This window comes from Leucoraja erinacea, chromosome 8, assembly GCF_028641065.1.
Source record: "Leucoraja erinacea ecotype New England chromosome 8, Leri_hhj_1, whole genome shotgun sequence".
Taxonomy (NCBI): domain Eukaryota; kingdom Metazoa; phylum Chordata; class Chondrichthyes; order Rajiformes; family Rajidae; genus Leucoraja; species Leucoraja erinaceus.
This window is the reverse complement of record NC_073384.1, coordinates 14,229,187-14,242,254: the sequence shown is the minus strand read 5'-3', so window position 1 is coordinate 14,242,254 and position 13,068 is coordinate 14,229,187. Positions and strand designations below refer to the sequence as shown.

The 13,068-nt window shown below is 45.7% G+C and overlaps 1 protein-coding gene across 1 annotated transcript in view; it reads left to right on the top strand.

Annotated features, from left to right (window-relative positions):
* The window catches only part of ccdc170 (coiled-coil domain containing 170), a 107,060-nt gene that overhangs the window by 72,565 nt on the left and 21,427 nt on the right, over positions 1-13,068 (top strand). Inside the window, exons 9-10 of the mRNA XM_055639010.1 lie at positions 8,598-8,798; positions 11,436-11,609. Of these exons, the coding sequence (XP_055494985.1) occupies positions 8,598-8,798; positions 11,436-11,609 (375 nt within the window). The remainder of the gene's footprint in view (positions 1-8,597; positions 8,799-11,435; positions 11,610-13,068) is intronic.

Sequence of the window (13,068 nt, the reverse complement as noted above, 5' to 3'; positions counted from 1 at the left end):
ATTGATCTTCTCCCCATCACCATCCTTGGCAGCTCACACCAGATAACCCTGATTAATTGCTTAGTTAACAACAAACTGATGTGATGCTCTCTTTAATCAGTCTGAAGAAGGGTCTCGACCCGAAACGTCACCCATTCCTTCTCGCCAGAGATGCTGCCTGTCCTGCTGAGCTACACCAGCATTTTGTGTCTATCTTTGCTTTCCTTCCTACAAGAAGCAACAACCCATCTTATTTTACTCCCACCTCTATCTTGTCTGTAGCACCTGTAACCTGGAACATTAAGTTGCCAGTCCTGCCCCTCCCTTAGCCAGGTTTTGGTAACGGCTACAATGTCCCAGTCGCACATACCTATCCACGCCGTGAGTTAATCCACCGTACAAAGGGTCAGTTACTTCAGCTTTTTTTTATTGCCATGTATGCACAGCACAGTGACATTCTTTTGCACAACCACAAACGCACAGTCGCCACAATTTGGGTGCCATTAAAAGAAAATCCAGAAAACACAAACAGTACAAAGTGCAAAGACCAGTCCAGGTGTTGCAACTCCTTAAGCGCCTCCAAATCCAAGGTAAGCCCGACTCGAGGTCCCTCTCCGACCCGACTATCGTCTCAGTCCTGGGAGAGTGCCTCCTGCAGCCGACCTTGTCGCTGTAGGTTAAGGCATGTCCCTTACATGCCAGGCCTCTCGCATTGAAATAAATGGCACCTAATCCAACAGTGGGCGAGTGGGCAGATGCATGGCAGATGCAGTTTAATGTGGATAAATGTGAGGTTATCCACTTTGGTAGCAAAACCAGGAAGGCAGATTACTATCTCAATGGTGTCAAGTTGGGAAAAGGGGAAGTACTACGGGATCTGGGGGGTCTTTGTTCATCAGTCAATGAAAGTAAGCATGCAGGTGCAGCAGGCAGAGAAGAAAGCAAATGACATGTTGGCCTTTATAACAAGAGGAGTTGAGTATAGGAGCAAAGAGGTCCTTCTGCAGTTGTATAGGGCCCTAGTGAGACCACACCTGGAGTATTGTGTGCAGTTGTGGTCCCCTAATTTGAGGAAGGACATTTTTGCTATTGAAGGAGTGCAGCATAGGTTTACAAGGTAAATCCCCGGGATGGCGGGACTGTCATATGCTGGGCTTGTACACTCTGCAATTTAGAAGGATGAGAGGGAAACTTATTGGAACATATAAGATTATTAAGGGTTTGGACACGCCAGAGTCAGGAAACATGTTCCCGATGGTACACAAAAAAGCTGGAGAAACTCAGCGGGTGCAGCAGCATCTATGGAGCAAATGAAATAGGCACGCTGAGTTTCTCCAGCTTTTTTGTGTGCTGCTGCAGCCGCTGAGTTTCTCCAGCTTTTTTGTGAAGTGTTTTGGCCCGAAACATTGCCTATTTCCTTCGCTCCATAGATGCTGCTGCACCCGCTGAGTTTCTCCAGCTTTTTTGTGTACCTTCGATTTTCCAGCATCTGCAGTTCCTTCTTAAACAACATGTTCCCGATGTTGTGGGTGTCCAGAACCAGGGGCCACAGTTTAAGAATAAGATTTGAGGAAACACTTTTTCTCACAGGCAGTTGTGAGTCTGTGGAATTTTCTGCCTCAGAGGGCGGTGGAGGCTGGTTTGCTGGATGCTTTTAAGAGAGAGCTAGATAGGGCTCTTAACGATAGCGGAGTCAGGGTATATGGGAAGAAGGCAGGAACGGATACAGATTGGGGATGATCAGCCATGATCACATTGAATGGTGGTGCTGGCACGAAGGGCCGAATGGCCTCCTCCTGCACCTATTGTCTATTGACAGTCCTGCCTCGCTCCCTGCTGTGCTCCTGATTATCCTGACGACTGAACTTACTTTCATCACCTCCCGTATTGATCTCTATCCTTTTGAATAGGCAGTCTATGTGGCTGCTCACCTTAAATGACTCTATCCCTTCTGCTGCAAATCATGTAGACAACAAACTCTTCTAATATGTTGCATGTGCGCTCTCACCCTCCCCTATACACAACATTCCTTCAAGTGAATTATTATCATCAGACACATGTGAAGCAGGGAGCTTGCAAATGTACTGAGCTCATCAGATTGCACAAGAATCAGCAATCTGTTGCTAGCTCCTGATGGACACCACCGTGTTTTATTTTGTCCGGGGCAGGTGTGGCATCGTTAATCTCAGGCATCAGTGACTTAACCCATTGTGCACAAGAGTATACCATGGATTAATTAACTGGGTATAATGGGTGTCCAAGTGTATAATCCCTGGGAAGGGATCTGATGGGCCTGGATAGAGTGGATGTAAAGAGGACGCATCCACTAGTGGGAGAGTCCAGGAGCAGAGGCCATAACCTCAGAATATAAGGACGTACCTTCAGAAAGGATGCGAGGGGGAATTTCTTTAGTCGGAGGGTGGTGAATCTATGGAATTCATTCCTACAGACACCTGTGGGGGCCAAGTCAATGGACATTTTTAAGGTGGAGATTGATAGATTCTTGATTAGTGTCATAGGTTATGGGGAGAAGGCAAGAGAATGAGGTTGAGCGTAAGAGAGATCAGCCGCGATTGAATGGCGGAGATGATGGGTCCAATGGCCTAATTCTGGTCCTAGAACTTAGGAACATGACTTTAACAGTAATCAGTTTCTCTTCCCACAGATGCTCCCTGACCTGCTTGCAATGTTTTCTGTTTTATATGTCACAGGAGAGCAGTGGTCGCACTCGTGAGTCAACCTGTAGGTTCTGTTTTTCCTGCAGGAGACAGTGATCCTGTTCCCACTGATATTGATGGTGGATGTCCAGACACACACTCCCTAGGCCCCAATCATAAAACCATGTCCACAAAATCAATCCAACACCAGTAAATGATCAAGTAAATGAGCGAGGGACAGTTGCCATAACTCCAACGGCACCAGCTTGTTTAGTTTGGTTAAGTATAGAGATACAGCACAGAAACAGGCCATTCGGCCCACTGAGTCCGTGCTGACCAGCGATCCCAGCACATTAACACTATTCTACACACACCAGGGACAATTTACACTTATACCAAACAAATTAACCTACAAACCTAACATAGACACAAAATCAGTCTAAAGAAGGGTCTCGACCCGAAGTGTCACCCATTCCTTCTCTCCAGAGATGCTGCCTGTCCCGCTGTGTTACTCCAGCATTTTGTGTCTATCTTTGATGTAAATCAGCATCTGCAGTTCTTTCGTACACAACCTACAAACCTGTACGTCTTTGGAGTGTGGGAGGAAACTGAATATCTCAGAGAAAATAAATCTGGTCCAAATTAAAAGACATTCTTTTGGAAGGAGATGAGGAGAAATTTATTTAGTCAGAGGGTGGTGAATCTGGGGAATTATTTGCCACAGAAGGCTATGGAGGCTAAGTCAGTGGATATTTTTAAGGCAGAGATAGATAGATTCTTGATTAGTACAGGTGTCAGAGGTTATGGGGAGAAGGCAGGAGAATGGGTTTAGGAGGAAGAGATAGATCAGCCATGATTGAATGTCGGAGTAGCCTTGATGGGCCGAATGGCCTAATTCTACACCTATTCCTTTATGACCTTATGAAAACTCACTCGGTCATGGGGAGAACATACAAACTGGGTACAGAGAGCAACCGTAGTCGGGATCAAGCCAGGTCTCTTAACGCTGCAAGTGCTGCAAGGCAGCAACTCTCCGCTGGAACTCTATCGCTTGTGCTGGAAGTTATTCCCAGATTATCATTTTATTAAATCTTTACTGCTGATCTGGTATCAGCAGCCTTGAGGGGTTCACTGAAAGGAAAACAAACCACATTATTTTGTGACAATGATGCAATGTTTGGAGAGGGCTGAGATTGTTTATTCAGTACTTTGCATGTGGGAGTGCCCCAGATGTGGGTTGTTATCTGGTCAGGCCCCCAGTTTAGGCAGACAGCGCTTAAGTGCTCATAAAAACCATTAAAACATTCCACAGCAACGTTTTTTTTTAAAGAAAAGGGGAAAAAAACTGCAGTACAATAATATAAACCTTAAATTAAAGTTGAAATGGTGGAAATACACATTGTGTTGTGAGGCACATTTTTTTGGATGTGTATTCTTGGTCAGAACTCAAGGCTGAAAGTTGCATACGAACTGCTGCTGATGAAATGGAGAAAGCACATCGGGTGCTGTCTGTGTGGAGTTTGCACGTTCACCCCGTGACTGTGAGTTTCCTCCACGTGCTCCAGTTTCACAAGATCATAAGACTCGGGCGCAGAATTAAGCCATTTGGCCCATGGAGTCTGCTCAGCCATTCAATCATGGCTGACCTATCTTTCCCTCCCACCCCCATTCTCCTGCCTTGTCACCATAACCCCTGACACCCGTACTAATCAAGAATCTATCAATCTCCTCTTTAAACACACCCAATGATTTAGCCTCCACAGCCGATGTGGTGTGGGTTTGTAGGTTAATTGGCCACTGTAGAATTGCCCCTAGTATGTAGGGAGTCAATGGGAAAGTGGGATAATGTAGAACTTAAATGTAGACACAAAATGCTGGAGTAACTCAGCGGGACAGGCAGCATCTCTGGAGAGACGGAATAGGTGACGTTTCGGGTTGAAACCTGCTTCAGACAATGTAGAACTTATTTTTAAAACGGAGATTGATAGGCTCTTGATTAGTAAGGGCGTCAAAGGTCATGGGGAGAAGGTAGGAGAATGGGGTACAAAGGGAAAATTGGATCAGCCCTGATTGAATGGCGGAATAGATTCGATGGGCCGAATAGCCTAATACTGCTCCTTTGTCTTATGAACCTATAATGTGATCTGTGGTCAGTATGGACTCGTTGGCCGAAATGCCTGTTTCCATGCTGTATCTCCAAATTAAACAATGCCAGGCAGGTGAGGAGGGAATCCGCAGACCCATCAATGAGAGGGAGCCAGTGTATATTGAGTCTTCAATTTTGTTCTTTATTTCTGAAATAGTGGTTCACTATTAGCTATCGGTCTAATGACAAGTACACACCTGAACCATTAACCTGAACCTTTTCTTTTTACTGACTGCGGCAGACCACAGCTCGCCTTAGTGGAAGTGTGTATTGTCCATAGCAGGGTGTAGTGCAGTTTCACACCAATACTACTGGGCTTGAAGGGTAAAATAAGGAGAGCCTGCCTACATTTGGCTTGTATTTCTGGTTTTATCTAATCCATTTCACTGCACTTTTATCTTCTGTCATTTATTTTGGTCTTTAAAGCCAAGACCCCTTTTAAGTGTTTTTGATTCCAAAATAGCATTATCAAAATGAACTGGGGAAAAATAAAAGTTAAATAAAAATCTTGTCCTCGTGTTTCAGCAAAGCAGGCCGGCCCCTTAGTTGCAGAGGCTTGAAGCATAACAGTGAACGCATTGTGTTCCCTCTCCAGGGGTACCCAGGCACTGATGGATTGGAGTAGGAAGGAGCTGCAGATGCTGGTTTAAACCGAAATTAGACCCAAAAAAGCTGGAGCAACTCAGCGGGTCAGGCAGCATCTCCGGAGAAAAGGGATAGGTAGCCTTTCGGGGCCGAGATCCCTTCTGGTATTGGTTTATTATTGTCAGGCATACTGAGGTGCAGTGAAAGGTTTTTGTTTGCATGCCAGCCAATTAATTCAGATAACACTATCCACAAATGCAATCGAGACATACTCGTATAACAGATGGAGCAAAGAGCAAAAAAATACCAGAGTGCAGAATGTAACCTTCTGAGAGGGGTGATTAGTTGGGATGGCCAATGAAGAACAGCTCATGCAAGAGGCAGGCTCCATATTGTACCGGGTCCATCAAGGTCCTCCACGGTCAGAGTCAGATGCTCCTGGCAATAGGTTGCCAGAAAGGTATCTGTTATGCCCCTGTCCCACTTGGGAAACCTGAACGGAAACCTCTGGAGACCTTGCGCCCCCACCCAAGGTTTCCATGAGGTTCCCGGAGGTTCCGGTCACTCTCCCTAATGGTGGAAAGTGGTTTCCGCGTAGTCAAGGCTTCTTCTATGTTCCTGCGATTATTTCAAAAAAACAAAACCGGCCTCGGCTAAAAATAGGTTGCCGTTTGGGTCGAAGCTCATGGAGAGTGACCGGAACCTCCGGGAACCGCCGGGAACCTCATGGAAACCTTGGGTGTGGCGCAAGGTCTCCAGAGGTTTCCGTTCAGGTTTCCTAAGTGGGACAGGGGCATAAGGAGTCCATCATTACCTGCACTTTGGGAGATGTAGATAGATGCCCGGCCTTGCTTTACCTGCACCCACGGGCTGAAGGAAAAGTGGATGATGGCTCCATTTCCAGTTTGGAATCTGGGTGCGACTTTGTATTGTAGCATTGAGCAGTAATCTGCAAGACTGAGATAACCAGCAACAGTCCTGGACTAATCTTCAGTTCATATGAAGCTGCCCCAAAAGGGCTGTGGTCACAAAGATTTATTAGGTAGTTTAAGAATAATCACGACCTTGCTCAACAAGGACAAAGCAATCAATTAATGTCAACAGTATAATAGTGTGTTGTGTGAGTCTAAGTGCCTGTGATGCTGCTGCAAGCAAGATGTTGCATTTGAGAATATTATTATTTCTGTAAATTTTATTTACAGAAATATATTAAAGTCATAGGATGCAGTTTGATTTGTTGTAACTTTAAAAAGCATGGATTCACAGAACGTACTGTAAGATTAGTGGAACCCAGTGGCTTTGTGAGTGAATAACAAACCGTTGTATTTCTGACTGAGATTGAAATGCAGATGAATTTTACATGTTACAATACTGTCAAGTCAAATCAGGTTTAATGTCATATAGAGTGATACAGAGTGGAAACAGGCCCTTCGGCCCAACTTGCCCACACCGGCCGACATGTCCCAGCTACACTAGTCCCACCCTTAAATGGCGGATGGCAGGAGAATTGGGGGGGGGGGGGGGGGGGGGGGGGGGGGGGGATAGAGAAGTGACGAGCAGCTAAGAGATAGTAGTTTGCAGGGAAATAAGTATGGAGAATGAGATTGATGGGACTGCTCTGGCAGTAATTGTAGCTTCAATGGTTCGAGTAGCTTTTTAGTTCTAGTTTAGTGTCGTTTATTGTCATGTGTCCTGAGGTGAAGTGAAAAGCTTTCTGTTGCCTACTATCCAGTCAGAGGAAAGGCTATACGTTTGTGGTAGGTAAATGTGGGAAGAAGTAAATTCCAATTGAATGGAGAGCCAAGGGGCTCCTGTGCCTGATGATCTTAAGCTCCACGTTTCCATTTGATATGGATTAGAAAGAGGTTGGTATGGGAGATGAGCCTGGATACCACGCACAGACATGACCACAGGTGACCCCAGTGTCACGAAACGGGGTTGCGTTCCAAGAAAACGATCAATATCCTCATTTTTTACAATGTGAAGCCACATCATCAGCGTTGTAAAAAAAATATTTATTTATCTTTTACCCCCATATAAATTTCTTATTACGTATCCCTGAAGTTTTGGTGGTGAGTTGTGCATTCTGCAAGGCATTCTGCAAGGGGGTATGGAGAGAAGGCAGGTACAGGATACTGAGTTGGATGATCAGCCATGATCATATTGAATGGCGGTGCAGGCTCGAAGGGCCGAATGGCCTACTCTTGCACCTATTTTCGATGTTTCTATGTTTCTCTGAACGTATCAGGCAGCATCTCTGAAGAACATGGGTAGGTGACGTTTTTGGTTGGGACCTTCCTTCAGTATGACGAAGGGTCCCAACCCGAAACATCACCGTTCCATGTTGTCCAGAGATGCTGCCTGACCCGCTGAGTTACTTCAGCACTTTGTGATATTTTGCGTAAACCCGCATCTGCAGTTCTTTGTATCTAAATTCTATACCTGGCGTGGGAAACATGACAATAATTACTTTGCTTTATTATATCTCACTATTTCAAATTGAATGATTGAGCATCTCCATAGTTCCCTAAGTTGATTTCAATACAAATTTAGAGCAGGGATCAGCCACTTGAGCCTTCTCCACCATTTAGTAAGACCACGGCTGTTCTGACTGAAACTCCAGCTCAATATTTCTGACTCCCTGAAGATAGACACAAAAATGCTGGAGTAAATGCTGGAGCATCTCTCGATAGAAAGAATGTGTGATGTTTTGGGTCGAGACCCTTCTTCAGCCTGAGAGTCAGGGGAGAGGGAGATATGGAGATATGGAAGGGTAAGATGTGAAAAGGAGACATCAAAGGGGACAAAGATAAGGAAATTGTCAGCTTAGGGATTGTGACAATGAAGCATTCAATGGGAAGATTTAACCAGGCAGACAGTCAGACTGGCTGGAGAACTAGGATGGGGGAGGGATAGAGAGAGAGGGGGAAAGCAAGGGTAACTTGAAGTTGGAGAAGTCGATATTCATACCGCTGGGTTGTAAGCAGCTTACAACCATTGGAACGTCACCCATGCCTTCTATCCAGAGTTGCTGCCTGTCCCGCTAGGAATCAAGAGATATGGGGAAAACGCAGGAACGGGGTACTGATTTTAGATGATCAGCAATGATCATATTGAATGGTGGTGCTGGCTCGATGGGCCGAATGGCCTACTCCTGCACCTATTTTACTATGTTTCTATGTAAACCAGCATCTGCTTTAATGTTAACATGCTCTTGTCGTCCTTGCCAGACCGTGTCGCAGCTGGAAGAGAACGGGAGCAAGCTGACAGTGCAGCTGGAGAGGCAGGTGGACCTGCACCAAGCGGCAGTGCAGCGCTCCACCAAGGCCGAGCAAAGGCTGTCGGAGCTGCAGGACCGAGTGCAGTATCTGGAGGGACGCCTGCTGGATGGGGACGTGTTTCGTGATGCTCTGAGCCAGGACAAACAGAAAGTAAGGGGTGGACTCAGATCAACGTTATTTACTGCAGTGGTTCAGCATCAAAACGGCTGGCGTAACGTTAAATTATAAGGTTTACATCTTGTCCTGTTCGATGTGAACAAACAATTCAAAACATATTTTACTTCTTAAAAATGTTATCTGTAACCTGTTCTCATATTTCAATGTAGACAAAAGACAATAGGTGCAGGAGTAGGCCATTTGGCCCTTCGAGCCGGCACCGCCATTCAATGTGATCATGGCTGATCATCCGCAATCAGTACCCCGTTCCTGCCTTCTCCCTATATCCCCTGACTCCGCTATTTTTAAAAGCCCTATCTAGCTCCCTCTGGAAAGCATCCAGAGAACCTGCCTCCACCGCCCTCTGAGGCAGAGAATTCCACAGACTCACCACTCTCTGTGAGAAAAAGTGTTTCATCATCTCTGTTCTAAATGGCTTACTTCTTATTCTTAAACTGTTTCCTTATGACATAGAAGGAGGCCATTGAAGTTAGATAAATGCTGGCTCATTAGGTCTTATTTTCCCGTTAATTTTCCTTGTGACTTATTCTACCTCCATTCTCATCAATTCCCGCAGATTCTATCACTCACCCCTACACATACGAGGCAGTTTACCACAGCCAATTAACCTACTAACCTGCTCGCCACTGACTCCACCTATACCTCACGCTGCCTCCTCCGCAAGGCCACCAGAATAATCAAGGACTAGTCTCAACCACTCTCTCTTCTCCCCTCTCCCATCAGGCAGGTGCAGAAATGCGAAAACACACACATCCAGATGCAGCGACAATTTCTTCCCAGTTGTTATCAGCCAGTTGAACGGTCTTTTCATCAGCTAGATTGTGGTCCTGACCTCCCATCTACCTCTTTGGAGACCTTTGATCTATCTTTAATAGGACTTTGTTAGATATTCCACTGAATATTGTAATATTTATGAACAGCTTGATGCATTCATGTATAGTCTATTCTTTGACTGGATATCACACAAACAAAGGGTTTTCACTTTACCTCGGAACATCTGACATTGATAAACTAAACTAAACAAGAAATGGTGGCACAGCTAGTAGAGCCGTGACACAGATCTGGTTCAATTCTGAATTCTGATGCTGACTGTGTGGAGTTTGCATGTTCTCCCTTTCCTCTTGCTGTTCTATTTTTCTCCCACATCCCAAAGGCATGCAAGTTGGCCAACTGGAAATTGGCCTTTGTGTGTAGCGAGCGGCAGAATCTGGGGAGAGTTGATGAGAAGGTGGGGAGAAGCTAATGGAATGGGATGACGTAAGATTAGTGTAAATCTGTGGTTGATGAGTGGCGGGACTTGGCGGGTGTCATGGTATGTTCTGTTCTACATGTCTCCAAGACTCAATGAAACAACAGGAAAGCCATGCGTTTCACATGGGGAATGGGAAAACCCACAGATACTGCAGCACCTGTAGTCTAGCCTGTAGCTTGTAGTCAGACTTGAACATAGTTCGCTGGAGCTGTGAGGCAGCAGCTCTACCAGTTGTGCCATTGTGCCACCTTTCATGTTAGAACCTTCTTCTTCTTCTTCTTCTTCTTCTTGCGTGTGGCGTGCACAGCCTAAAGTTGTAGGACAACTTGTTCTATTTGATCTTCCGTTTGTGCACGTCGAGTTGATTGCATTAGTCGAAACAGGGCGGACCACGTGGAGGTTGCAATCTTCCACCCCAGCAGTATACACAGTGTTCCACAACAGTTTGTGCCTTGCAAGATGCCATAGATCCAGTCCACTGGTTACTGCAAAACAGTTTGTGCAGTGCTTTACTTAATGAACGATATGCCCAAATATTCCCCCATTGTTCAACTGCTCGCAGCCCTTATCCTGTTCCTGCTGCTCTCAGAGGCTACTTTTGCTCTGAATGAAGAAACTCCGTGGCCACAGGCAGGAGGAGTTTTCTCATGTATATATTGATGCTTGACCAGTGGAGCCATTTCCTATTGATGATGTCCAACAAGAAGGGTGCTACCTTTACTAGATGGCCAGGACCCAGAAATAAAACAAGCCTTATTCTCACCTAGATGGCCAGACTAGATTAGATTAGATGACCTAGACTATGAACTCATGGAAGTGGAAAAGATGCTAGATAGGAGACTGTGTTGTGGATAATTCATCATTCAATATTATGATGGCTTGGTGGTGAGGTGGTAGAGTGGCTGCCTTACAGTGCCAGCGACCAGGGTTCGATCCTGACTACAGATGCTTGTCTGTACAGAGTTTGTGCGTTCTCCCCATGACCTGCGTGGGTTTTCTCTGGGTGCTCCAGTTTTCTCTCTCACTCCAAAGCCAAACAGGTTTGTGGGTTAATTGGCTTTGGTAAAAACTGAAAATTGTCTCTAGTGTGTGTCGGATAGTGTTAGTGTTTGGGGATCGCTGGTCAGAGCAGACTTGGTGGCCCGAAGGCCCTGTTTCCATGCTGTACCTCCAAACTATACTAAACTAAACTGTGCTAAAAATATTTCTGATGCCATTTGGGTGTCCTTGTTGAATCATGCACCCTGAATTAATTCAGAGATGGCGTATCTTAGCACATTAGGTGGTTAAATTGGTTTGCAAGAACATTATAATGTGTACAAAGAGATTTAAAAAAATATTATCTGCTTTCTCTTAAGTATCTGAAGTTTCTGGAGCAAATAGCAGAGAAAATGAAGCTGCATCAGATGACGTCAGAGATTGGGTTCGATATGCAACTCGACGCGATTCTTGCCCGAGCCGATCAGCTGGTCAAAATGGAGAGTGAAGCCATTGTTGAAAACAAGACTCTAACATACAACCTGAGAAGGAAGGTAGATTCATCTGAGATATGTGATTATTGGCTCTTTCAACGTAATCTTATTTTTATTCTCCAATTAACTGCAAAGCATGGGAAATAGAAACATAGAAATTAGGTGCAGGAGTAGGCCATTCGGCCCTTCGAGCCTGCACCGCCATTCAATCTGATCATGGCTGATCATCTAACTCAGTATCCCGTACCTGCCTTCTCTCCATACCCCCTGATCCCCTTAGCCACAAGGGCCACATCTAACTCCCTCTTAAATATAGCCAATGAACTGGCCTCTACTACCCACTGTGTCAGAGAGTTCCAGAGATTCACCACTCTCTGTGTGAAAAAAGTTCTTCTCATCTCAGTTTTAAAGGATTTCCCCCTTATGACCACAAGCTGTGACCCCTTGTCCTGGACTTCCCCAACATCGGGAACAATCTCCCTGCATCTAGCGGAAATGGAGCGTGGTTCGATATATCAAAGGTAGGCCAATCATCTCAATGATCACGACCCTTCCCAAGTCCAACTCTATCGTGGACTTTCTTCCCAAATCATTTTCCTTCACAGGACCTTTGGGCCGAGCCTGGAATCCACACTTCCCATGTGGTAGTGGTGAGCAACTCCTTTCCCACATGTGTGGAGCCAGGCAGGGGGACAGATTTTGTGACCTCGATCATACCTTTTGGTTCCTGGGTGCTGCAGTGTATAGTCTGTCATGGAGACCACAACATTGTTGGTAACATTGAATGCCACTAAATGAATGTATAATACCCGCTGCCTGGATACTGTTCATTAACTAGTAAGGTGCAGTGTGTATTGAACCTTGAGAAGATTGGAGATGGACACAAAAAGCCGGAGTAACTCAGCGGAACAGGCAGCATCTCTGGAGAGAAGGAATGGGTGACGTTTCGGGTCTCGACCTGAAACATCACCCATTCCTACTCTCCAGAGATGCTGCCTGTCCCGCTGAGTTACTCCGGCTTTTTGTGTCTATCTTCGATTTAAACCGGCATCTGCAGTTGCTTCCTACACATTGAGAAGACTGGAATCCCTTCTGATTGCCCTTCTGACTGATGGCTGTGGAGGCCAAGTCATCGGATAATTTTAAGATGGGGATTGACAGATTCTTGATTACTAATGACCCTGTTCCACTTAGGAAACCTGAACGGAAACCTCTTGATACTTTGCGCCCCACCCAAGGTTTCTGTGCGGTTCCTGGAGGTTTTTGTCAGTCTCCCTACCTGCTTCCACTACCTGCAACCACCTGCAACCTCCGGGAACCGCATGGAAACCTTGGGTGGCGCACAAAGTCTCCAGAGGTTTCCGTTCAGGTTTCCTAAGTGGGACAGGGGCATTAGGGTGTTGGGGATTATTGGGAGAAGGCAGTAGAATGGGGGTTGAGAGAGAAAGACAGAGCAGCCATGTTTGAATGGCGGAGTAGACCCAAAGGGCCGAATGGCCTAATTCTACTCCTGGAACTT